We start from the raw sequence: 25,376 nt of genomic DNA, 5'->3' as shown, positions 1-25,376 counted from the left end.
GCTAACTTTTGATACCAAATCTTTGTAATTAATTAAACCGAATGAACAATCTATTTGGCTTTTTAAACTAACATATAACAATAACAAAGCAAGTAAAATATGACTAACAATCAATCCAAACAAGGCTACTTAGACTATGCATCCACTCAAACTTAGTGACAAACTAACAATGATAATGACAAACATCATGTATTAAGCACCAATATCAAATTCCAATCAAGGCAACCTAATACTAGCAACAAAACATCATGATGGGTTTTCAACAAGTTAATAACCATAGATTAGTAAGTTTGTCAAAACTACCTAATCTCATAATCAAAGGAAAGCTATCATGAAAACAACAAACTAACCACCTAAAATCATGTAAAATAGACAAGTTCAAGAACACTAGTTAAAAACATGAGTCTTTTAAATTAGCAAAATATAAACTAAGGATTATGGCCTTAATCTCTAGCAAACATCAACCAACTCAAAGAATCATGTTATCACCATACAATTTTCCAATATCAAGTGATAGGTTTCATGCATGTTAAAATTCATAACCAAGTTAGTTTCCACTAGTCATTCCTATCTTAATGATATAAACAAAGTATGCATACACAAACTAAGTTCATAAACAAATGTTCAACACGTAGTTTTCCAACATATTATGGTTAAACATCTATCAAACTAACAAGACAAGGAATTAAAACAAGCATTCAACCATCAAACTCTATTCAAGAACATGTCATAAACTTGAAGAACACCAACTTGTCAAAATCATGCATAGATAAATATCACATAAGCAAAAGCTTCAACATAATCTAAGTAACAAGAGTATTTAGCCCATAAGGCTTAATACAACAACCAAAATCAAAGTAATCTTACAAAACATTTTCAAGAACAAAGGAATTCAAACTAAGATGAATGATGATTGCTACTTGAAAGGATGATCACACAAGATGGAAGCCTTGAATTCTCTCTAGCAAACACACAATAATTTTCCAGCAATTTCAGAGAATTCCCCTAAGGCTCCACACTTGAAATGGAGGTAATGAAGTGTATTTATGCATTCTGGACGTCTGGCACAGGCAAGTGCACGAGCATGCATGGTCGTGCCCTGATGTGAAAAGTCAACCCATTGCTTTAGTCTGACCAAAAAGTCGGATTTCTCTATTCGTGCACGGGCTAGTTATTTTGACTTTTCTCAGCATTAGATCATGCACTGGCTTGCACTGGCACATTTCTAGGTTGGCACGGTCAAGTGCACGGGCTGGCATTAGCATGCACGTCTAGCAGATTGTTGCATTTTTCTTCCAAAACGCCCTCTTTTCATGTTTTCTTTAACGGGTGGGTGCCCGGACCTGCAAATTCACAAATAACTCAAATAAGTACCTAAAACAATGAATTTGCATGGAGTTCGGCATAAATACAAGGATAATTCGACGCAATAAGATGTACACTTTGTGTTACATCATGTACCGTAACGAAATAACGGAAGCTGACCGAATGATAATTTTGTTTTTTTCTTTTGTTTGTTTTAATTCCGATATCATAACGAACGTGACAAAAACCGATCAAATTCGCGTAGACTCAACGTCTCAACTCTCGATTTTACCAATGCCTAAGTTTGCCGATCGACACAACCCCATTAGTTCACCCAATTTTTTATATCCCCCCCCCTTTTAGCTCTGGTACCGTAACAAACGCAGTTGAAACCGACTGAATTCGTTTTCAATTACTGCCTCAATGCCCGGGACTGACAACTCATGGGTTTTATCGCCGCCCGGGTTTATCGACCAAACAAACGTCATTTTAACTTATTTATTTTTTATATGTTAATTTGACGATCATATTTTTTAGACGCTAATGTTTTACCAATGGTGTCCATACCGTAAAGAACGTAAACAATACTAACTGAATTCGTTTCAACTCACTGACGTAACGCTGTAGCTATACCGACGCTCGGGTTTTACCAACACCAAGGTTCAACGTTGAGGTTTTATCGCGCCGGGTGAAAATCTAGTTATTTCTAATATTAGTTCATGTTTCATATCAGTGGGAAAGGTAAATTAACATTTATTTATTTACTTATTAGATTCTTGAACATGTAGAGGCCTATTTGTTGGTGAATATGTGCAAATATGTTTCCATCAACCCGTATGTACACATATGCATATTAGAGTTATATATTTAACCAACAAGCTACGAGAGTAATTTTCCGTAATACCATACCCATGTCTTAAATTTTTTATTTAAAATTTCAGTATTGAAATAGGCCTAAAAAAGCTCCAGACTTCAGCTTCAAATATCGAGTTTGACCAGCTTAGTGAATTTAGACGACTCTAACCAATCTCATTTATATAAGTTCGGTTCATTTTACATTTATATGATATTATAATTTATAAAGTTTTGATAAACTGTTTTTAAATTTTGACCAATAATTATATCTTAAATGAAACTTTAATTATATAATATTTTCTTCTGCCAAAAATTAGACTTTCTATATTATAATTTGATGTTTACTAAATCAATTGAAAAATGGGTAACTTTGTAAAATAGTAACCAAGTTTAAAAATGTTTCAATTAGGCCACTTAAGTTTAAAAAATGTTTCGATCAAGTCACTCATTAAGCCTGTAAATGAACCGAACGTTCGGTGAACTATTCGTGAACCTTTCGGTGGGAAGTTCGTTTATTTAATAAACGAACGAACATAAACAAAAAAAATTTGTGTTCGTTTAATTAAACGAACGAACATGAACACATGTTTCGTTCGTTCATTTATGTTCATGAACGTTTGTATATTTCTGTTTATTTATGTTTGTTTATGTATTAATAGAACATAATTAAATATTATCTGGATAAGTCATCTGTATTTGTTAATTTGTGTTCATTTAAATGTTTTCATATAAGTTCGTTTATATTTGTGTTCATTTACATTTGTTCATACATGCTCGTTTATCTTTGTTCAGTTATGTTCATTTAGATTTTAAACAAACGAACGCAAATGTACATTTTTAAACAAACGATCATGAACATAAATATTTATTCGATTAAGTGTCCGTGTTCTTTTAAAGTTAAATGAATGAACGCGAGCACGCTCTTGTTTGCTTTCATTTGATTCGTTTACATATTTTCATTATTCACATGGATGAATACATCAATCTCAATCGCTAGGCTCTACCAATTTTATTTGTGTTCGTGAATCATTCGTGAACACATTAGTTTCCTTAATGAACGAACATGAACATAAAATCTCGTTCGATAGGTGTTCGTGAACCGTTCGTGAACACATTATTTGCTTAACGAACGAACATGAACAAGGCCTTGTTCGTGTTCGTTCGATTCATTTACAGCCCTATCACTCATCATTCATATTTTATTGCATTAAAAGTTTTAATATGTTTTTTTAGCATATTTTTTTTTTAGTTTCAATGAGTAAATCTATTAAACTTTTTTTTTATTGATGTGGAGTGATGACGTAGATTTTATATTGTATTTTTGACTTTTAATATAATTAATGTTTTATTTAATTTTTAAAATATAAGTACATATATTACAAATCCCAACCCTCATATCTTCTCCTCTATTGTTTTCTTGATGCACAAAAAATCCGATGACACTCGATTTATATGTTTAGTGATCCGATTTGAAAAAAATATTGTATAAGTGACATAATTATAACACTTTTGAAATTTGGTTACTATTCTGTGACATATTCCCTTTTTTTCAAAAATATTTTTCATTTAAAACTTAGACGCCTTACCTTTCCACGATTCTTAACACATAATTGTTTCAAACACTTTTTTAAAACAATTTATATGTTTCGTTTATTTATCAAAATCAAATATTTATTTTGTATTAATTATATTTAATTAGATTTTGACATTTCCTTATAATAGTTAATCAAGTTGTTTGTATTTCATTTTTTGTTTTAGGATAAGTAGTTAGTGAGTAACATCCATTAATTTTAATCTTTCCTCTCCAAATAACTACTTTGTAAATTTTGGCATGTAAAGAATGTTTATATGCTTTGTTTATTCTTGCAGGTTGCTGTATGGTTGCCGAGTATAGACTGTTTTTTTTATTCAATTCAGTATTGTATTTTAATATATATGATGATTAGGTGAATTTTAGTAATGATTTGGTAAATCATACCTATAACCAAATCTAAATAAGTACTTTGCAAACTTTAATATGTAAAGAATGTTTGTTTGCTTAGTTTATTCTTACTCTTTAAGTCTATTGAGTGATCATAACAAAAACATAAAAATGATGGCTGGTCAATTCTTTTATTTCCGTCGAGACATTGGTTGAATGTTTACTTTTGTTTAGCCTGCTCCATGTTTGATACATTAATGATTTTATGAACTTGAACTAATTATGCTTATGGTTAGGCTGCATCGCACGCTTCATGACATAACTTTTCTTCTATGGGCTATTTTTTTCATTTCGACAAATTTATGTAAAATAATCTGTTGCATTTCTTCAAATATAAATGTATATGTATGTTTAATTAACTATTTTTATATTTCTACTCGTGTAGTCTAACAAACTAGTGTGTGTGTGTGTGTATAAAAGAATAACATAAAAGGGTTTAGATCAAATACAAATGAAATTAACGTGCTAATGGTGATAATCAAGTAGAGTAATTATGTTAATTACTCTATAATGTAATTCCATAATTACTATACTTGATTCTTACAATTAGCACGTTAATTTCATAAATACGTTAACTTTCCCCGACATAAAAAATTCTCTTGAATAAATGATAGAAAAGAATCCAAATATACATACACCCTTGAAGAAGCAAGGTCAAAACAAAGCAACAGTCCTATAACATAAACATAAAGCGAAACCGTATTTAAAAAGACTTTGTTCGTTTGTATTTTAACTATATCTAATATATATAACAAAACATATTTAATACTAAATAATGAAAGAAACTAAAATGCATTCAACATTTGCAGTCTAGTATGGTTTCATATGGCTGGTTTTCAATATAAGCCGCGAACCAAACCATTGACTACGGTTTGAAAATTTTGAAACTGACAAACCGACCAAAAGTAAAAATATCAAATGTGAAACAACACCGATATTCGGTTTAAACTATTTCACGGTTTTAAACAAAACCATAATCATAAACACTGATAAATGTTGCATGATTAATAGGATATGCGTTCAAACATCTGCCACATCACATATCCGCCACATCACATGGACACCCACCTACATTATATATAACAGAAAAACATAAAAAAATTATCTTTGAATAAAAGATAGATAAGAATCTGAATATACATACACCCTTGAAGGTCAAAACAAAGCAACAGCTCTAAAACATTAACATACAGCGAAAGAAAGCGTGCCGCCAAGCCAAGAGATCCTGGAAGCAGCCTTACTAGTAAGAGTTGTTGGTTATTGTCGCCATCTGAATCCCAAAGCATGTCCGATCCTTACTGGAAGTACGCTGCCGCTGACGGAAGGCCACAACAGCAGCCGCCACCGCTTATCGGAAAACGCCAACGCTCAGATTACGGTAACACTAACACCCGTCGTTTATTATTATTATTATTCACTCCATTCTTGATTTTAGCTAGATCAAGTTTTAGGGTTTTAGTTTTTTAATCCTTCTCGCTGCAATTGGAAGATTCAAATGTTTCTGGTCTTTTATACCCTTTTATCTTTATTTTACTATATGCTTATTGTTCTCTGCAATTTAGAAATTTTCTTTTTTTGATTCTTATTAATTAACTCGTAGCAAACTCTTTGCATTGCACTGAAAAATGCTTTCTTCACTGATAGTTGTTTTTAAATCTTTTGGAGGCTTAGAATTAAATTTTTATCTAGTAGTGTGCTAGGTTTCAAAGGAAGAGTGTAGAATCGAAAAATAGGTGCGTAAGTACTAAGTAGATGTTAGTGAGGGTTTGATTTTAAAATGCTTGACTCGCAAAGAGGTGATAAGGTCCTGAGGCGCAAACGTGTATCGCTTCACGTGCGTGTGGTGCAATTTTTTTTATATATCACATACGTTTCTATCATTATGTACCCAATACTTAGATTTAAGTAAGCTTTACACATGACTTAATCTATAAATAACCTATATGTCCGACCTAAAAAGCACACAATCTCTATGATACGCTCAAAGCAGAACTAACCAAAACTATAGAGATGATAAATAAAACTTAAGATATATTGGACTAGTTATGGAGTTATGGACTAGAGGGTATCTATGTGTAATTACCTATAGAAACCAAAAATAAACAAATTAGAAAAAGTTTACCGTCAAATTTTTAATAAAAGTTATAACATTTAGGTTGAAAATGTAATTTGGTTAAAAGAAAAAAGGGATGAATTGTGGTCTAAGCTTGTAAACCCTGAAGTCCTAACTATCACCACTTTCATTTCTTTCTAGTCTCTGGAAATCAACACGTACAAAAAGTCCTTAAGCGATCGTCTTTCGCCTCCCCGAAATTTGCTATTTTAAATCAAGATCGCGGGTGAAAGTGCTTTTTCTGTGTTCTTTTTATCAAATAGAAAATCTTTACAATGATCGAAATAGATCTCATAAGGTATAAGCCATTTCTGCATTCTCACTAGACATTTATCTCTAAATCAACATAGTCATTTGAGGAAAATAGAACTACTATTTTTTTTTGTGAGCAACCATTGTCATTATTGTGCTAGTCTCCTGGAGATTGACTACGTCTAACTTAAAAACAGGACAATGTTTCTAAAGAAACAAAAATATCATTGTTCTACGGGCTGCTAGTAACTGTAGAAACCGACATGGAGAAAGTAGGGAATATTTTGACAACAGCTTCGGCGTTGGTCAATGTTGCCCTTAGCTTCGTTTTCTAAAGAGAGAATTAGCATGCATAATATGTTAAGCTACTGAATTTAACTTAACCATGGTAGTTCATATTGGTCATTATTAGACTTACTTTCAGGGAATAGATAAGATTTTTGAAGAAATGTATAATGGCAACAAGCATTTGAAACTGAGTGGTATCTTGTTTGGAAAGTCTCTGACAAATCAGGAAGATATAATAAACCAACGAAAACTTCTGTTAGATGTACTGATATAGTTTCTAGAACATGTTTTGATTATTGCAAGTATTAGATCCAAAACCAATTATAAGTTTCATACCGTTGTGTATTTAGTTCGGTTTTATAAATCATCAAGGTGTATTGCTCTTATCTAGGAAAGAGTTACACACGCTTTTATAAAAAATAACTAAATAAGTGAAACTCATAAGTAATAACTGCTCTAATACTAACAAACTCCAAAACATGGTTCAGAAACCATAACACTACATTAAAATGAGTTTTTCGTAGTTTATTGTTTGTTTACAATCTGTTGTAGACTTTCCAAACAAGATAACATCTCAATTTAAAATCTTTGTAGCCACTGTTTACTTTTTCAGAGCTGGTATCTTTTCCCTAAAAGTGAGTCCCATAAGAGGTAAATATGAACTACCATAGTTAGTTTGTTTTTAGTAGCTTCAAATTTTGTGGTAAACGATATTATCTTTAAATGTCCTCTTTGCAAGACAGCTGATGATAACATAGACTAACACCAATTTGATGCAAGACATCGCCCACTTTCTCCATGCTTATCACCACTAAACGTAAAAACTTTGTGGGCGCTATAAGTGTTTTTATTTTCTAATAAAAAATCAATTTTTTATATTTGTACATTAGATGGTCATCATGGTTTAGCCTCACATGAAAGGCTCAAGCATATAGCGAGACTGCATTTCTTTTTTAACACAAATAGAGCATTCATCTGTTCATCATTTCATTTTTATAGAAATTGTTGCTAGTTGTATTCTGACAAAACCACTATAAAAGATTCAGATAGACAATATATGCAACAAGTGAGCATATGATCAAATCAAAGGGTTTTTGAAGTCTCCACTTAACTTACATATTAAGAGTGTGTGCGGTTTGCCTTTTAGAATTTTTGTTCTAGCTTATAAGGGGCATGTATCTATGGATTTTATTCTTGGCTAATAATTCATTATATGCTTCAATTATATCTGTGGATCATATATCTTGTCATTGTTTTTGCTGATTTGGTTTGTATGATAGATGTTCCTGGTGGTCACGACTTGCCGGGCTATGCTGCTCATCAGGACACGAGAGGAACTTTGCTGGTGGTTAAAGATTCTGACACAATCGGTGCATCATATGACCGTTACCTACGTGGCGCAGTACATCTTTATGCACTACCAACTGTATTTCATCACGATAGTTACATATAATATATATTCTTACATGATAATCTGTTACACCAGCAGCAGCAGCAGCAACTTCCACCATACAGTGGGGGCACCGAGCCTGCTAGACTCATGGGCCCGGGCCTTGGTGTCGGCGGTTATCATGAAGATCCTCGCATGATGGGTATGGGCCTGTTGGGGAGTATGGATCCTGCAATTGCAAAAGTTCGGGAACCCGGGTTGTTAGGTGTAAGACCTGAAATTGCTTTGCCTCCTGATGCTAGCAATACTCTTTTTGTAGAGGGTCTGCCTAAAGATTGTTCACGACGAGAAGTGGCTCGTATCCTTCTGGTTTTATTTTTTATTGGGTTGCAAGGCGGCATTTTGTGTATTTTGGTTCCTTCACTTGAGTTTGACAGATATATTCCGTCCTTTTGTGGGCTACAAAGAAGTGCGACTTGTGACCAAGGAATCCAGACATGTAAGAACAGATCTCTAAAGAAGTGTTAAGTCAATTTATTTTAGTATACTAAAATATAGTGTTTTCGGTTTACAGTCGACTGGGGATCCTTTGGTGCTTTGCTTTGTTGATTTCGAGAGTCCAGCTGAGGCGGCTACTGCTAAAGATGCATTACAAGGTACATGTGTGTTTTTTGTAATGGCAAGTATAATTTTTTTTGCTTTGCAAGGGTTGGCTGGTTTTTACATTATTAAAGTAATGCAAAAATTATACATAAATGAGTTTACTTGCTCAGAGTTATGGGGGGTTTATTTGAATATGGTTTTTTGCATTTTGCAATCAGTAATTTTTAATTTCTAGTGTATTGTTTTTTTATTCATCTTAAATGCTCCTAACCCTCGAAAAGGGTTCCTGTCTGTTGTGCGCTACTCACTATTTCTTCTAGCTAAGAGGCAATACTACATCGAGGATGATGCAATTATAAAATATTTTATTTAATTAAGGTTGGGTTTGGTTCAGAGAATGACGGCATTGGATTTTAAGATTCCTTTCCAAGGTGTGTTTGGTTGGAAAAGAGTGTGGAATTCAGTTTGAATGGAATTTGTAGCATCCGTTAGATGAAGTATTTCAACTTCTCTTGCAAACTTGCGTGAATCTCTAGGATTTGAGTGAAACGTTGCGCTATCCTTTGATGAATATACCCTTTGCTTCTAAGCAATCAAATCTGATTCTGATGTCAAACGCTCAATCTTCTTCTGCTGTATTCAGTCATCAATATTGTGAGGTTCGGGTGTTTGATTTATATTCAATTTAAAAGTGTCATAAATCCATAAAGTCTACTTTGAAAAGTTAATGGCGAGTTCATAGCATGTTGCCTCTTTCTTCGAGGGAAAGGGATTTAGTAGAGCGAACCGCTAAATTCATTTAGATCAGTACCTCAAAATTATGGTTGAGCTTACTAATATGAATGCCAGCTTTAATCTTTAAAACCATGCTTTTTGCATATTCGCGACCTCCGTCTTTAAAATGGCTGACAGAGAACTTCAGGTTTAGTTGTGTAGTGTAAAATAGTCAAACTCGATTTTGCAGGTTATAAGTTTGATGAGCATGACCGTGACTCGGTCACCTTAAGGATGCAATTTGCTCGCTATCCTGGTGCGAGGACAGGTGGCGCAGCAAGACCAGGCGGCAGTATGCGTGGAAGACGTTAAATGCGCGACTTTACAGATTACAGGTGATAAAATCTATATAACCATGCGATCGAACAACCTCTGCTATTAATAAACGCCACGTATGCTTAATATAAATACTATCGATATACAATCGGACCTAATTGTGGGACCACGCTTGTATGTAGGATCAATGCGTTTCGAAAAATATCTGAATCGGGTGCGTTACGACGTTGCGGTTGCCAGTTTCTTTAGGATCAGTCGAGTCGGTTGGGTTTCAGTTTCCAACCGATGATTGCAAACATTCGATGCTTTGTTATGTGCTACCAAATATCGTTTCGTTTCGTTTCGTTCTGAGAGCAATGTTTTATTATACTTTATTAAAAACGTAGCTTTGTGCGTTGTAGATTGTGGTACTATGTTTTGGGTTTTACCTATGATTCTTCAGAATTGACCGTCTTTCACTTATTTGGGGTTTGCTAGCTATTCTATTGTACTGTGAGGGTTCAGTTTTGATGCATGTGTGTCGAATGTCTATACAATGTAGTTTATGCAACTGTTGTATGGTTAAGTGAAGTGATTATAACCCTAGCCTTATTTTCAAGAGGGAGAAGCGGCTTCAGCTACTCATGACTTGTGTTCTTATTGGCTTTCATTTAGTTTACCGGGTTGTGCCTTTACCTATCGATGGGCCAGGTCTTGGTTCAGATCCTGTCTGTCTGCTTATACAATCCATTGGATCAAAAACATGAACCACTGATTCAATAGATCTACCCATTTTGAATAGTTAAGTACTGGGATGATTGGTCGGTCAGTCCATTTAAATATGAACTATTATTTTCTTATGTAACTATTGTTTGATATTTACTGAACCTACCAGTACACTGGCGAATTTGGTCATACCTTTATGCTGCAAATGAAGGATAAAGTAAGTTAAGTACATACCTTGATGCTGCAACTGGGCAAAGAAACATGCAAGAGTGATATTGGTTCGGCTCATGTGCCGCTGTTGGTAGAAAAGCGAGAAGTCGAGCATAGGAGCCACGCCAGTATCACGCTTGCTTGTTTCTTTGTTTTATGGCAGTTAGAGAGATGGTCTACAAGTGGTCCTTCCTCCCACTCTATATAGTTGGTTAGCTTGAATAGTGTCATAGATAAACATACAAACTTTTGCCAGTTATAAATTTATAATGTTTGGCTACCAATTGATCATCTAGAAGCACATAAATTATATATTATATCTGGATATTGTTTGATCATGTACAAGATTACATTAATGGATACACACACATATATATATATATATAGAGAGAGAGAGATGGTTACTGATTTTAAGTATAGAATTGTGAGAACTATATAAACAACTGTATCTAATATTATAGCTATGATAATCGTCTCTTGTTGTCCCTCTCAAACATTTGTGATTGTTGCTCTATGCATAAAATTTTATGCGTTGAACGGGGTGCATACACGTATATACGTGTGTATGTATGCGTATTAGAATATACAAAGAGAGGGAATGAAGTTGTACGTAATGTTTTGAATGTGATACACGAGACAAGAGACATAAATACATTTAGAATTTGGAAAAGATAATAGGATTCTAATAGGTGCAGCAGGTATTTGGGGGGCATTTGTCATGTTGTGTGGAATTGGTCTTTAAAGATACATATAATTTTGGACGGTTAAGTTTATAATATATGTGTAGGTATCCTATGAAGGGGTGCCCACAGATTCCCTCATTGTTGAGTTTTGTACGTGTGTGTGTATATTATAATACCATAAGGAACACGTTATATGGTCTAGCTGATGCTTACGTTATAAGAGATTAGAGAATGGAAAAGATCTTGTTGGTTTGTTTGTTTTCTTCAATAAAAAACTAAGTAAATCACACCTAAAGTATTGTGTACGCGATTGATCACCTACTTTGCGATTTTGAAGTCATCTTATTAGAGCGTGACATTTCCGTGTTTCACTTAGTTTGGAGGCTGATAGAAAGCCTTTTTTCACGTTGCCTTGTCACTCCTACTGTCGTAGTCTTGAGCGTGTGTTGCGTTAGTAAACTAACTGAACTAGCTTAGAAAGTCACGTATCGTCTTACATAAGGCAAAATGGATGTACTCTTTGTAAATGTGAAAATATATAACGTATAAGCTTGACAAGAATATATATATATATATACACACCCAAGAACGTGCATTATATAGAATTGAATTATAATGTATATAAAAGTGTATTGTATAATTTGTATTACCTGAAAGTGATTTTTTAAAAAAAAATTAAGGTAATTAGTTGTGCAACAAATTGGAAACAATTGTCACTAGGATAAGTGTTGTTAATATAAGAGAGAGATTAAAATATCTAGTTCATTGATTGGGTCAAGTTGTAAATTACAAGCATTAGACTTCTAGTTCTGACTACATTTGCTAATTAACCAATCATATCCACTTTTTACATTAAAAAAAAAGGTTGATTTGTATTAACTTAAAATATGTAATGGGCCACTCCTAAATCCAAATAATTAACACTATCCAATTTAAAACTTCAATTTTCTTTCTAAAAGGACTTGTTCACATGAACCTCGCCAAAACTGTTTTGATCCGTTAGCTAGTCTGATAATAACGGGCATTTATGCAGGGTGGAATTAATTGGTTGGACATAATAGCGTCAATAATTTTGTGGTAATTCAACACGACTTTTTTAATATTATTGAGAACGAAAACCATTCAAAATACAATAACCAAACATCTTTATTTATATTAACCTTAACTTGTTTCCTACTCCAATACTAATTCCTAATAATACTCAAATTCATAATAAACAAACTCTTAACTCCCAACGATTTTTATCTTCTAAACTCTTAAGATTTCAAAATTTTCCCCGTAATTTTTCTTAGTTTTCATCATGGTTTTTATCATCAAGTTTTTTTTTTTTTTACTTGTGTTCACCCTTCAAGCTTATGATATTTAGGCAAATGTAGATATCGTTGTTTTTTTTATTATACAATAGATCATACTGTATTGAATAAAAAAGTGATTAACTATTGTAAGCATGTAGTTTTATAATTATATTCAATAAGTACCCGTGTGCTCATTTAAAATTGTTTAAAAACAATGTACCTAAGATTTAAGAATGTAGAAAAGCTTATTTATCATTTTCTGTTACCCATGAAGAATTTAGTTCGCTCTTCAGACTATTCACTTTTTAAAGTGCTTGGTATATTGAGCAATTGATAGGGCATAATGAATTAGTGGCTTATTATATCAATTGTCGTATGGTAATTAATAATTTCATGATCTTAAGGTACTTTTCATATGGTATGGAATAAAAATGACGATAGTACATAATATATAACACGTTACGTAGTTTGACTTAAAGTAATGCCAATATAGTTTTTTTTAATCCAAAATAATACATCATTATACAAAATTTATCATGTAGAATTTACGAAACTAGGATAAAGTTTTAATGCATACGACAATAGAATAATATTACTAAATAACAATATAATTTTCTTTGATACAACAGTCTTATGATGTTATAAACATCACATAGATTGTCTTAAATCAGTTGACCCCTATCAAGTTAACCCTATGTTTACAATTATCTGATCGGTTGGCGATAAATAAATCTCAAATCGAGTTGTTTGATTTTAAAGACTTAAATAAAGGTGAAGTCAAGATTGGGACTTGAGATCTCAAGTTCCAATCCAATTCCATCTAGGTTTTACAGCAGTGGGTCTTCGGCAGCAGATTTTCCTAAACAAGAGATGGTATGCTTGGGCTACCAAGCGCTATCTGCGATCGCTGACATGTGGGTCGCTTTTGCCATTAAGATAAGACGGACTTTATTCCTTGGTCATCAAATAAAGGTGTATTGATTTTATTAATGTCACGTATCATCTTTTTTTTGTCGCTGCTAGTCCCAACTCACAAGTTTGTTGCGGACGGTCCCATCTTTATTGTATTTGTTCCCAAAGTTCATCGACTAGCATAGCCCTGATGTCTAGGTTGCCAGAAAAACGCTTTTGCTGGTAAAAGTCATATTTTTTTTGCTAGAAAACTCAACCTGAACACCACTATCACCAACTGCATGATTGACCAACCACCACCACTTGAGCATCACCAACCGATTTTGACGATGGTTCAAGAGTTCCGACAACCTCAACAATTTAGAGCTTTTACTATAATGTGACAATCGTCAATTTCAGGTTAACTCCGTTAACTCAACTCCGTCAATTCAAACTTAAGATCACTGAATCTATAACGCACACCTCATTACATTTAAACTAGGGTTTAAATGACGCTTAACACTTACTACATGTGTAGTCTTTCGGGAATTGCACCGAAACGCAAACGAGTTGACGCAAACAATTGGTGAATAAACGAAAAACGTCAAAACAGTAATTATGTGATAATTATGTGTTAGACTTATGTGTTGTGTGATAACATCGTTATAAACACTAACTCAAGATGTAAACAAGTTAGTTAAGCTAGATAAGTAATACTTAGAAGTGGAGGGGCCAAAGTGTAACATAGTATTCTATAAATAATAATAATAATAAACCCTAACTATTATTATTATTCCCCACACACATCCCGATCGGAAACCCCTCTCCCCTTGGCTCCTTGGCTGCCATCACCTATACACACACATACAACCATCAATTTCAACTTTTGATCGAAGATTAAGGTGCTAGGAAGGTATAAACGACTATCCTATGCATCCTTTATACTTGATTTTGATGTTTAATGGGTTAATTGAAAACCCTAGATGGCCGATTTCATGTGTGTATGTATCTAATATGATTGTTGTTGATGTGATAATGATTTGATAACTAGAATGAATATTGTTACATGTTAATTGTTGTGTCTTTGATTTGAGTTCAAACAAAAACCCTAATCATGTATGTAATGCATAATTGATGTGCATGGATAGTGATTATGGAGTCTAGAGTGTTATATGAATGCATGATGGTCCATAGATAGTTAATATGTTGAGTTTGGATGCAAACAGTTTCTGGACAGATTGTGTTATTGATGTTTAACTGACTGTAACGAGGTGTAAATGTGAAAATTGGTTGGGATTATTGATACTGCAGTAAACTAGGTTGAGTCTAGTTTCTAAAGAATATAAATTTGTAATTTTTGGACAAGTAAAGGTTAACTTTTATGATTTTACAAAAACGTTGTGCAAAGCTGAGCTGTTAGACCTGCTGTTAGGTTGTTTTGTAAATGTTATATCTCATGAACTACGAGACCAATTGGGTTGGTTCCACTTCTGGAAGTTGACTTATTGAGTTAGGAACCTAACCCAAGTGGTCTTGCATTTATTGGATTTTTCGTTTAACGGGAATTTCAAATAACATTCTGTTGCGCATGAATTTGACTGTTATGAGTTTGCTGTAATGATTTGATGATTGTGTGAAACCTATGTGGAATAAAAATATAATAAAATATGTTCTGGAAACCAAAGACATATGTGATTCTGTGATGATTTTTGGTAAATTAATTGTGATGCTATGATCAGTGATATAGACTAGTTTTTCAAGTAGAATTCTGTCGTTAAGAAACTAGTTGCTGAGTTTTGTGAAAGTTGCATGAAACAACGTAATTGCCAATTTATTATCGTGTTTTGACCAAATTGCCCTTGAGGGGAATGATTGCTAATTGATTGTCATGATTTGACCAAATTGCCCTCATGGGGAATAATTGCTAGTTAATTGTAATGTGTTGACCAAATTGCCCTTACGGGGAGTAATTGCTAGTGATGTACTTTATGAATACATGACACGTAAATAATTGCTTACACATGTAACGTATCACAAATACATTTGTTAAAGTCACACACGATTCACAAACGAAACACGAAACATGTTATGTGCATAGGTATTATGTGCCGGGTCTAGAGACTCGATAATATTCCGACACTTAGAAAAATCTCTTTGTTGTTTTAGAACGCTAGAGAGAGTTTTTTTTTCTGTGACGCGCATCTTGGTGAAATAATTTGGGAATTTCTTCGCAAACAGTGAGTTTCACTTCCCCCTTTTAAACTTTTTAAACGCTTTTCTCTTGGGGGAGATAACATACTCCGAAAACGCATTTAGGATTTTGTTAATATAGATTATATATCACTTGTAAAGACTAAGTGGCAAACGCAATAACTAAAGTCCTTCATAACATCGAACCGGTTAATATTTGGATAATAGCGAGTCACTGTTGAGTAGTACTACTGGGTTTGACAAACCCCACCCAACGCTAAACTCGACTGGAGGTCGAGTGGGTGTAATCTTGGCTAAACACATACCATGGTCTGGATGACCTGGTGGCAAGGCAAATGATAAACAGTCAGCTTCGGTGTCGAACACTTAGTGATACTTGTTTTATAGGCTAGCTACCTATAGATATATAATTGACATAACACTATCTGGTAACGCAAAACGCTGTAACGCAAAACGCTTAACGCAAAACGCTTAACGCAAACGCTAAACATTTATTTTTATATAAACTTGTGAACTCACCAACCTTGTGTTGACACTTTTAGTATGTTATTCTCAGGTAGCCGAGGCGGGCGCGCGGTTTAGGAACATGCATTGCTTGAAACATTTTTAATTATGCAAACTTATTTTAAACTGTTAACATTGGGTTTTAAGTCGTCCTGCGTGACGCAACATTGGTTTCTATGGTTTTACGCTTCCGCATTTAATTACTCGTAAACGTTTTCACGGTTTTGAAACTTTGTTTTATGGTTTGATTATAACTAATGATTCCGATCCTGTTAGTTCACACCCTCTGACGGTAAAACTCCGTTAGTGGATTTTGAGGGTGTGACATATTAAAAGGTTCTAAAGGTCCAAAATGTGAGTTTTCCAGCGACCTGCAACTAAAGACGTTAGCATTTTGTTAGTCACGGATCGTTGGGAACAAATATGATAAAATGTGGGATTGTTATTAGCCAATTCGATCATCGAAACCAACAAAGAGCAAAAGATGATAATCACACTTAAATAAATTGATAAAATTACATGCCAAAAGTTGAGATGGCAATTGGTCACCCTAGGGATGAAACAAGATCTTAAATAAATGCACCACCACCACAAACTCAGATTGTGAGGGGAGCCAAAATATCCACATGAGCTCAACCATACCCCACCAACAATTATCCTCTTCCCACTTCATTTAAAATCTCACTTGTCATCTTTAATGGCAACTCCACTACTGATTAAAAAAAGATTAAACAAAATCATAACTTAGGAAAATGGTTGCTCTCACTTTAATCACTCCACACTCATCTCTGCAATCAAAACTTTATCCTCCTCAGATTGCATCTTATTCAAATTCTGTAACTGAAAACACTACCTGCACCATTTCACTTAAGTCTTCTAGAAGAAGAACAAGGTTTACAATCCAAAGTGCAGCAACCAAACCTGCTAAATCACCTGGTAATTTCTTTCTTTTATTTATGTATGAGTATACCCAAATCTCAATTATTTTGGATTTGGATTGTTCAGCTGAAGAAGAGTGGAAGATAAAAAGAGAGCTCCTACTTGAGAAAAAGGTAACACCTTTATCATAATTCATTAATTTCTAACAACACAAACAAATTAAATAATACAAATTGCAGGTCCGAAGTGTGGATGTAAAAGAAGCGTTACGACTTCAGCAAGAAAATAACTTTGTGATTCTTGATGTGAGACCAGAAGCAGAGTTTAAAGAGGTTAGTTCAATGGATAACTAAAAGTAAAAACAAAAATGTACAGATTGTGAATAATGTGTATCGGTGCAGGCTCATCCTCCGGGTGCAATAAACGTGCAAATATATAGGCTGATTAAGGAATGGACAGCATGGGATATTGCTAGACGAGTTGCATTCGCGTTTTTCGGGATCTTTGCTGGCACAGAAGAAAATCCTGAATTTTTACAAAGTATGGCATGAAACTTGAAGCAAATGAAGTCTTCAATTCATTTAGGATAAGTTATTTATTTCTTCACATGAATTGAACAGGTGTTGAATCAAAGTTAGATAAAACATCGAAGATTATAGTGGCTTGCTCATCTGGAGGTACAATGAAACCTACACAAAACCTTCCTGAAGGCCAACAATCAAGGTTGCTTATAATTTCTATAAACTTTATAAAGCTACAAATAATTGGATTAGATAAATAGCTTAATACTTAGTAATGCTTGTTGCAACCTACACAAAATCTTCTTGCAGGTCTCTTATAGCTGCCTACTTGCTAGTTCTAAATGGTTATAAAAATGTCTTCCACTTGGAGGGAGGATTGTATCAGTGGTTCAAAGAAGACCTACCAATAGAGTCAGAAGAGTAGAGTTTTTTTTTATAGGAACTTTCTTGTGATTTGGCATAGCTTTAGTTCAAAACTTTTCAATTTAACAGTGTTATGATTTCATTGTATTACATTGTGTTCTTATCATCTTTCAATTTAACAGTGTTATGATTTCATGCTTCTATGGCCTTGAATCCTATGAAACTTCTAGCTGACTACCACACCTAATAATATTTGTTATGATTTCACTATAGCTTTAAGTCAATAAAGAAGCTCTTGCCATCGCGAGTGCACCTTCGTAAGTCTTGTTTGCACCAATAAAACCACTTGAATGAACAAAAACACAACCAGGTATTCCTGCCACGTCAGGCAGGTGATCATCTGTCAAACCTCTCCAATGAGACGGTAGCGGCTTTCTACTTTCAAATTTATCTGGTGACAATGCTACTGCCTGCACACGCCATCTATTATTCCTATCATCCTACACAAGATAAACAACGAAAAAAAACGCCAAAGTTATAAATTTATAACATATAAATATTGCAAAATTTAAGTGGCTTAAACTAGCACCTGATAAATAACATATTTCAAGACCGGATCAATCTTCATTTCCACCTCAAGCTCACATATGTGAAGCTTCCACTGTTGAACAAAAATTGAAGTGAGATTATGCTATATGTAACATAAATGACAGTTTAGTAACTCTAAGCAGTTGTTACTTACAGGGCAAGATCTAGTCAATAACATGATTTCTCCACTCGGGTCAATGTTCTTTCTTGCTGCAAGACATTCCATTACAACCGCTCTAGCTGGCAACCATGATTTTGCATGAAAGTGGATACACTGGTGCATAAATATGTCAAACAAACTCATTACTGCAAGATACCAGATGCATACAAATTCCTAAACAAAAGTTAAAACTTAACTCACATCCATGAATTCACTCCCGGCTAGTGTCATTGCATGTTGAAAGGCTTGATCTTCTTTCTCAGATGATTGATCATCATCATACCAGTTCAAATTTAATCTGGAGATTCTTGAAGACAGAGTCGTATTGTTCACATATTTGGGAGACTGATCTGTCTCATACTGATAGATTCCATTGTCAATTGCATCAACCGCCTAGAACAATATACGGTAAGATTTTGTAACAAATTACAGTAGTATTTACTATAGTGACAAAGAGGTATCCATTAAAGTTTTCAAAGTACCTCTATGAAATTCTTGTAAACAGCTAAAAACAGTCTTTTTACATCAGGATGCTCTTCATCTAGCTGCATTGTTTTTGCAATTATCTCAACTCCATAATGCTACACAAGGTTGTAAAGCTTGGTATTAGTTGCCGATTAGTTGGTAATCGATGAGTGACCGACACAATTTCGGCAGTCAAAGCCTGTCCAAATTGGCCTAAATCGTTCAAATTTCGGTTAAAATCTGTCACAATTGGCCAATATCGTCAAATTTCAATCTGAGCAACTTAGTATTGGTCATTGAGCGATATTCGATTTTTGAGTGCATAGTTTATTAGAAAGTAAATTCACAAGTGAAGGCTAAAAGCAGTTTAGTATGGAAAAACAAGTAATAATAATAATAATAATAATAATAATAATAATAATAATAATAATAAATACCTTATAGACAAGGCCTGCACTACTTAATTTATTGGCAAATCCATTCCCAAGAGTTTGATTAAATCCTTTCTGGTGATGATCAAACCGGTGGCTGGTGGGATCATATACTCCCCCAACATCAAGCACCGCATCAAGTGTATCCAAAACCTAATCTCCCAAATACCAAATATTAAATAATTAGCATAATAAGAATAAGAAGAAGAAGAAGAAGAAAGTAGTAGCTACCTGAGGGTTTCTGGTTCGGATGATTTGAGCATTATAAAAGTCTGAGGTGAGGCGAATGAGATACAATCGTCGCAGTGGAAGGTGCCGTTGTGAGTGCCGACTCGCTTTAATGGTGAAGCGGAAGCAGTGGAGAAAGGTAGTCGAGAGGAGGTGGTGATTGGGAGACAGTGGCGTGCAATGGAGGTTCGGAAGCCTACAACAGATGCCACCGCCATTGTTAAATGGCGTGCAATGCTGTTCATTCTTGGTCTAATCTATTTTCTCATTCATTCTACATATGCATAGGTTATAGACAAAACAATTTTGTTAAATGGGTTATAAATTCATTTCTAATCTTTCATCTCATTCATCTTATCTATCCATGGGTCATTGGTCAAAATAATTTTGACAAAAGGGTTATAATTTTCTAATTCCTCATCTTATTTATCCTACATATCCATGGGTCAAAACAATTTTGACAAATGGGTTAAAATTTTCCTTCTAATTTTCTAATCTCTCATCTCATTCATTATAGTTATCCATGGGTAATGAGTCAAATATTATTGTAAACTTGTAATGGTTCATCTCATTCTAATTTCAAAATTTGAGATTATAGACTTCTTATTATTTGTAGTATATATTTTATTTTCTTCTTACTTTTAATTTTGTTCATTTCTTTCAAAAAAAGTACCTTATTTGTTATATATATAAATATATATATATATATATATAAGGTTAGTATCATCCAGAACTCCAAAAAAGTTAAGAACTTCTAAGAACTCATAACAATCAAACATATTTTTAATTAAATTTTTTTTCATGTATTAACATTATTTGAGACTAGTTTTACCATATTTTATATACAAATTTTTATTACATATATAAATCACAAGTTCACATATGTGTAAAATTTATATAATAACAAATTTACATATGTGTAAATAAAAATTTAGATATGGATAAAAAACTAATTTTCATAATTGTAATCGTAAGCATAAATATAAAAAGTGATAAAACTACACTCATATAACATTAACATACAAATTTTTTTATAAAAAAACGTTTATTATTAAGAGTTCCTTCAAGTTTATTAAATAATTTAAAAGTTCTGTAATGATACTCATCATATATGTGTGTGTGTGTGTGATGGGTCAGACAAAACTATAAATTAATAATTAATAAAAGATTTCAAATTCTAAGACTATCTAGTAAAAATCGTATCCATAGTCACTTTTCTTTCTGTTGAACTTCAAATTTATCTTCCTTTTAATTTAGGAGCCATAGTTGATGTGATTTTAAAAATTTTCAATGGGCATTTTGCACTGATCCATTTCTAACCATCTTTAATGTACATGGAGAAGAAACGTGTTTTGAAACTTCTTTTTGTAATTTATTTCTTTTATCATGAACTAACTTTTTACTCATTCAAAAATAATGAACTTTGCAAATTCAATTAATTTGTGAATATACATTGTACTTGAATTTTTTAAAGATCATACATAAAACTTATTTAAATTAACAAATTATAAATTTATTGATATAATAACATCTAACTAAATTAATAAAATATTTCAGTCCCAACATTATCAATTTATAGAGGTTTTACTGTATATTATATACAGCTCATATAAAGATACAATTAATTGTAATTTAACGTAAAATCTTTCTCACTAACATTTTTTCAACAAATTTGTGATACTAAATTGATCTTAAAACTTAAGTAGTGTTTGGTATACGAAAATAGCAGGCAGAATGAAGTGGATGTTTATGAAGGAATGAAAAAAAGATGTGTCAGCATGGTTGATCAATGGAATAGATATAGCGATTTACATAAGGAATCTCATTCATCACCGTCCTTGTCACCGCTACCACCACCCGCCGCCGCCTAACCAACACTCTGCCATTGCCATTTTCTGTATTTTGCTAAGTTTCCTTTATTTTGAGGTAGGGTATTTTTGTCTTTTAAATTCCATTCATACGTCTTTTGTGTCTATCAACAACATAAAGTAATAATTAATTCTATTCTCATAAGTTAACAGACAAGACAATGGTAATGATCCATTTTAAGCAAGCGTTCCCTCACCGATTACATTTTCTCTCGAGCCCATTATTCCATATCGAATGTTGGAACCTATTCCCACGAGGGGGTAAGGTTCCTAACAAAATGTAGAGAGAATGGTGATCAATGTTGTATTTGTAAGTATTAGTGAGTGTGTATAATGTGTCCTTACATGATTCTTTCCTCCCCTTATACAGAGGAGAGGTATTAAATAATATAACTAGTGGTCACATCCATGTCTCATATATCCACCGGCCTATACCGTCTTCCTTCGGTTCCATGGTTTCCCTCCAAATCCATTTCCCTTCAAGTGGCTTTCTAGAATGTCCTCCTTGTTGGGTCAGAGCCTATTTATGAGGGCCCTCTCATGGGTAGGCTCTTCAAGTCCCCCCCTCAGTCTATTGCCCTTGTTATTTATGATAAGGGTAATAGACTCAATAACTATTGTCGCTAGTGTCTTTCTTTACTTTCTTTTTTTTGGGCTTTTGGTACCTGGACCGTTGTGTATTCCTCAATTTTTTGGTTTGTTTTCTTAGGGCTTGTATTCCTTTTCTCCCTTCAGCCTTGGACCTTCTTTCTTACTTAATGGGCTTTAGCCTACCTCAGGAGCCCAATTCCGAGGTAGGCTCTTCAAGTCCCCCAGTCTATTTTGCTCGTTAATTATGATGAGTACAATGGACTCACAACAAGTCTATATTCTTCCTTCGTCTTGACCTCTTGTGTGATCCTCCTTATTCTCCGATTGACCTTTATATGGGGGGGGGGGGGGTATCTTTGATACAAAAAGAATATTCATAGAACTATTATATGTTGGTTCTTATACTACGATCTTTCCCCTGGGCTATTGTTTTCTTCTACTTAGGCCCTATCCATTCTAGCAACATGTGTTATTCTAATCCTTTCTTTCGGGTAAATACCACCATTTGTTTAGATTGATTGCAATCCTTCTGGAACCTTTGATTTCATTTAGTTACTTTAGGAGGTCTTTTGGTTACTCTCTTTTGGGCTTCCTTTCTTTAGCCACCCTTACTTTGAGCATGTGTTAGGCCTATTTCTCTTATCGCTTGAAGAGCCCGTTTCAAGGATAATCTCTTCAAGTCTCCCCAGTCCATTGTGCTCGTTATTTATGACGAGTATAATGGACTTATATCAGTTCTACGCTATACTTTTATCCTGAAGCTTTCATTATCCTCCGGAAGTGTCTGCTTATGTTATTTCTTCTGTTGACCCGATTTTCGTGCTATCTTAAACGGCTCAACACTTCTCTATATATTTTCTAAATACATTGCCCATCTTCGCACTTTCTTCATAAGGTTAGTGATGGTATCCTTTATCGACACCACCATCACCTTACCGGTTGTTAAAGTAAGAATGATATTGTTGGGTTCCTTTCTAGGGTAGCTTTATCAAGTTTTCCCCGTCTGTGGTAAGGGTGATGAACCAACTCGGACTTTTCCTTGACTTAAATTATCCAATCCCCCTTTTATCTTTTCAGCCCATCGCCAGGCCCATACCTAAAATGGCGATAGTTCTGAAAAAGCTTCTCACGCTCCCCTAAAGATGTGATGACACCTTTTGACTCGCCAGCCTTTCTCATAACTGCTTTTTCCCTTTTCTTACTTCCAAAGTTACATTTCCTATCTCCTTCTTACCTGGTTGGTAGGATGTTTGGTTAGAGTAACTAGAACTCCCCAAGTATTTTGGTTTCATCTGGGCTTTCCTGACTTGGACCTCATCATGGGACAGAGACCCATTTTCACAGCAAGCTTTGCAAGTCCTCCTTATCCTTATTCTGATATGGACAAGAGACTAATGTAGTCCTAGCTCATCTATCACATACGGGATAGGTTCATCTCTTTTAAACCCACTTATTGGACTAGTTTCGGACAAGATTCTCTTTTGATATTTTGGCTGAGGTAGATGATACTTAGTTCGCATGATCTTGATCCAATTCTCTTGATAATTTAAATCTACCTCGATAAAAATACGCGGTCCTTCTTCTATTTTGACTTATCAAATTTGGACCCAGTATAGTCGAGATGAAGAAGTCATGGATGAGACAAAGATTACACATATCTGAACTCATCCCCATAAAATGGGCCCAATCCTGGAATTACCTCTTCAAGTCTCCCAGTCCCTTATGCTAATTATTTATGATTGGGATAAGGGACTTTTAAGCCCAAGTTTCTTTATCATAACAAAGACAATGTTAAGCTTTCTTTCTTTCTTAGGTAACTATGTTGGTTACACGTAATCTCTTTCTTCTTGCTGAGTAGCCCTACCAAAGTTGTTAGGAACTGATTAACAGACTCTAATTATGATCATGCTATTCTTGCTTTACTAGTTTTGGATATAGAAACTAAAGCGTAGACAATTTCCAATGTGATACTAAATGATGATAATGTATCAAACCACTAGCATTAATCATGGTGATTTTAATTCTTTCTATATGTTTCTCTTGCAAGTTCTTGTCGGTTAAGATGAATAAATCACGTTAAAGATGTGAGTAGGTGTTGCATTTCGACTCAACGGTTGATTTGAGCACATTTTAGGCTATACCTCCTGCTTGGGGGAGGGGGTGTAAGTTCCAAACGTTTTAGAAGGAGCTATTTTCCTCTGGGAAAATTATAATTACCGAGCCTCGTGCATAGGGCTATTTTCCACGAGGGAAATTACAAGTATTGAGCCTCATAGATGGGGCTATTTTCTGCTGGGGAAATTGTAGGTTCCCAGCCGGATCTACACGGAATATCTCGTTCTACGTAGGTGCGGAATCCCTACGTAAGACGTTACGAGCGTAGAAGACGATACAATCGAACACACGTTACAATAAACAAACACACGTTATATTGCAACCGTAAACACGTGATACGATGATCACACAATACACAAACTCGTTACAACTCTAAACTTGCAGAATACACATATGAATAAACTTATGCCGTAACCTAGCTGATTATATATGCGACAACTTCGCCTGGCAAGTTCAGGCGAAGTTGTTCCTAACTTCGCTTGTTCCACAAGTTCGCCTATAACAAGCAAACTTGTGAGAACTTCGCTTACATACAAAACACAAATCTAACTAACTCGATTACAGACACTTGACACTGAACTACTGACATCATGCACCAACAGAAATTATAAGTATTGAGTCTCATAGATTGGACTATTTTTGTATATGGATCCAAGCCCCTCAGTCGGGCCTTCCTTTCACACTCATGAAGGAGAATTTATGTCATTTTTCTTTAGGAGGAATTATATGTGTTTTTCTTCTTAAAAATGGCTTTATCCCACATAGGGTAATTATAAGTATTGCGCCTCTTAAAGAGGGCTTTATCCCATTTTCATGGAATTATAAGTATTG

General features: G+C 34.2%; 2 protein-coding genes and 1 pseudogene across 4 annotated transcripts; 2 read left to right on the top strand and 1 right to left on the bottom strand.

Moving 5' to 3' along the window:
- The first annotated feature begins 5,425 nt into the window (after positions 1-5,425).
- On the top strand, positions 5,426-10,370 carry LOC143572478 (nuclear speckle RNA-binding protein A-like). Of its 2 annotated transcripts, none has more exons than XM_077057634.1 (7): positions 5,426-5,519; positions 8,075-8,196; positions 8,287-8,542; positions 8,622-8,683; positions 8,759-8,840; positions 9,752-9,896; positions 10,020-10,370. In XM_077057634.1, exons 1-6 carry the CDS (start codon positions 5,426-5,428, stop codon positions 9,871-9,873), a joined length of 738 nt encoding a protein of 245 aa, XP_076913749.1. In that variant the 3' UTR covers positions 9,874-9,896; positions 10,020-10,370. The 2 variants fall into 2 exon arrangements, with proteins under 2 accessions (XP_076913749.1, XP_076913748.1); XM_077057633.1 differs by having other exon boundaries at positions 8,284-8,542.
- A 6,664-nt stretch (positions 10,371-17,034) lies between these two features.
- On the top strand, positions 17,035-18,170 carry LOC143572477 (rhodanese-like domain-containing protein 14, chloroplastic). Its single transcript, XM_077057632.1, has 6 exons — positions 17,035-17,272; positions 17,342-17,388; positions 17,455-17,547; positions 17,617-17,755; positions 17,836-17,938; positions 18,046-18,170. Exons 1-6 carry the CDS (start codon positions 17,089-17,091, stop codon positions 18,158-18,160), a joined length of 681 nt encoding a protein of 226 aa, XP_076913747.1. The 5' UTR covers positions 17,035-17,088; the 3' UTR covers positions 18,161-18,170.
- Positions 18,171-18,370: 200 nt separating this feature from the next.
- Positions 18,371-20,189, bottom strand: LOC143572484 (uncharacterized; annotated as a pseudogene). The gene is made up of 7 exons (XR_013142265.1): positions 19,975-20,189; positions 19,750-19,896; positions 19,330-19,428; positions 19,049-19,240; positions 18,842-18,961; positions 18,689-18,760; positions 18,371-18,599 (listed from the first exon to the last, which is right to left on the bottom strand). The product of XR_013142265.1 is annotated as an uncharacterized LOC143572484 (transcript).
- Between the last annotated feature and the right edge of the window lie 5,187 nt (positions 20,190-25,376).

This window comes from Bidens hawaiensis, unplaced genomic scaffold (assembly GCF_021521415.1).
Source record: "Bidens hawaiensis isolate Kalapana, Puna unplaced genomic scaffold, B.hawaiensis_p1.1 tig00025880_1, whole genome shotgun sequence".
Lineage (NCBI taxonomy): Eukaryota > Viridiplantae > Streptophyta > Magnoliopsida > Asterales > Asteraceae > Bidens > Bidens hawaiensis.
The sequence above is the reverse complement of the archived record's forward strand: the minus strand, read 5'-3'. Positions and strand labels throughout refer to the sequence as shown.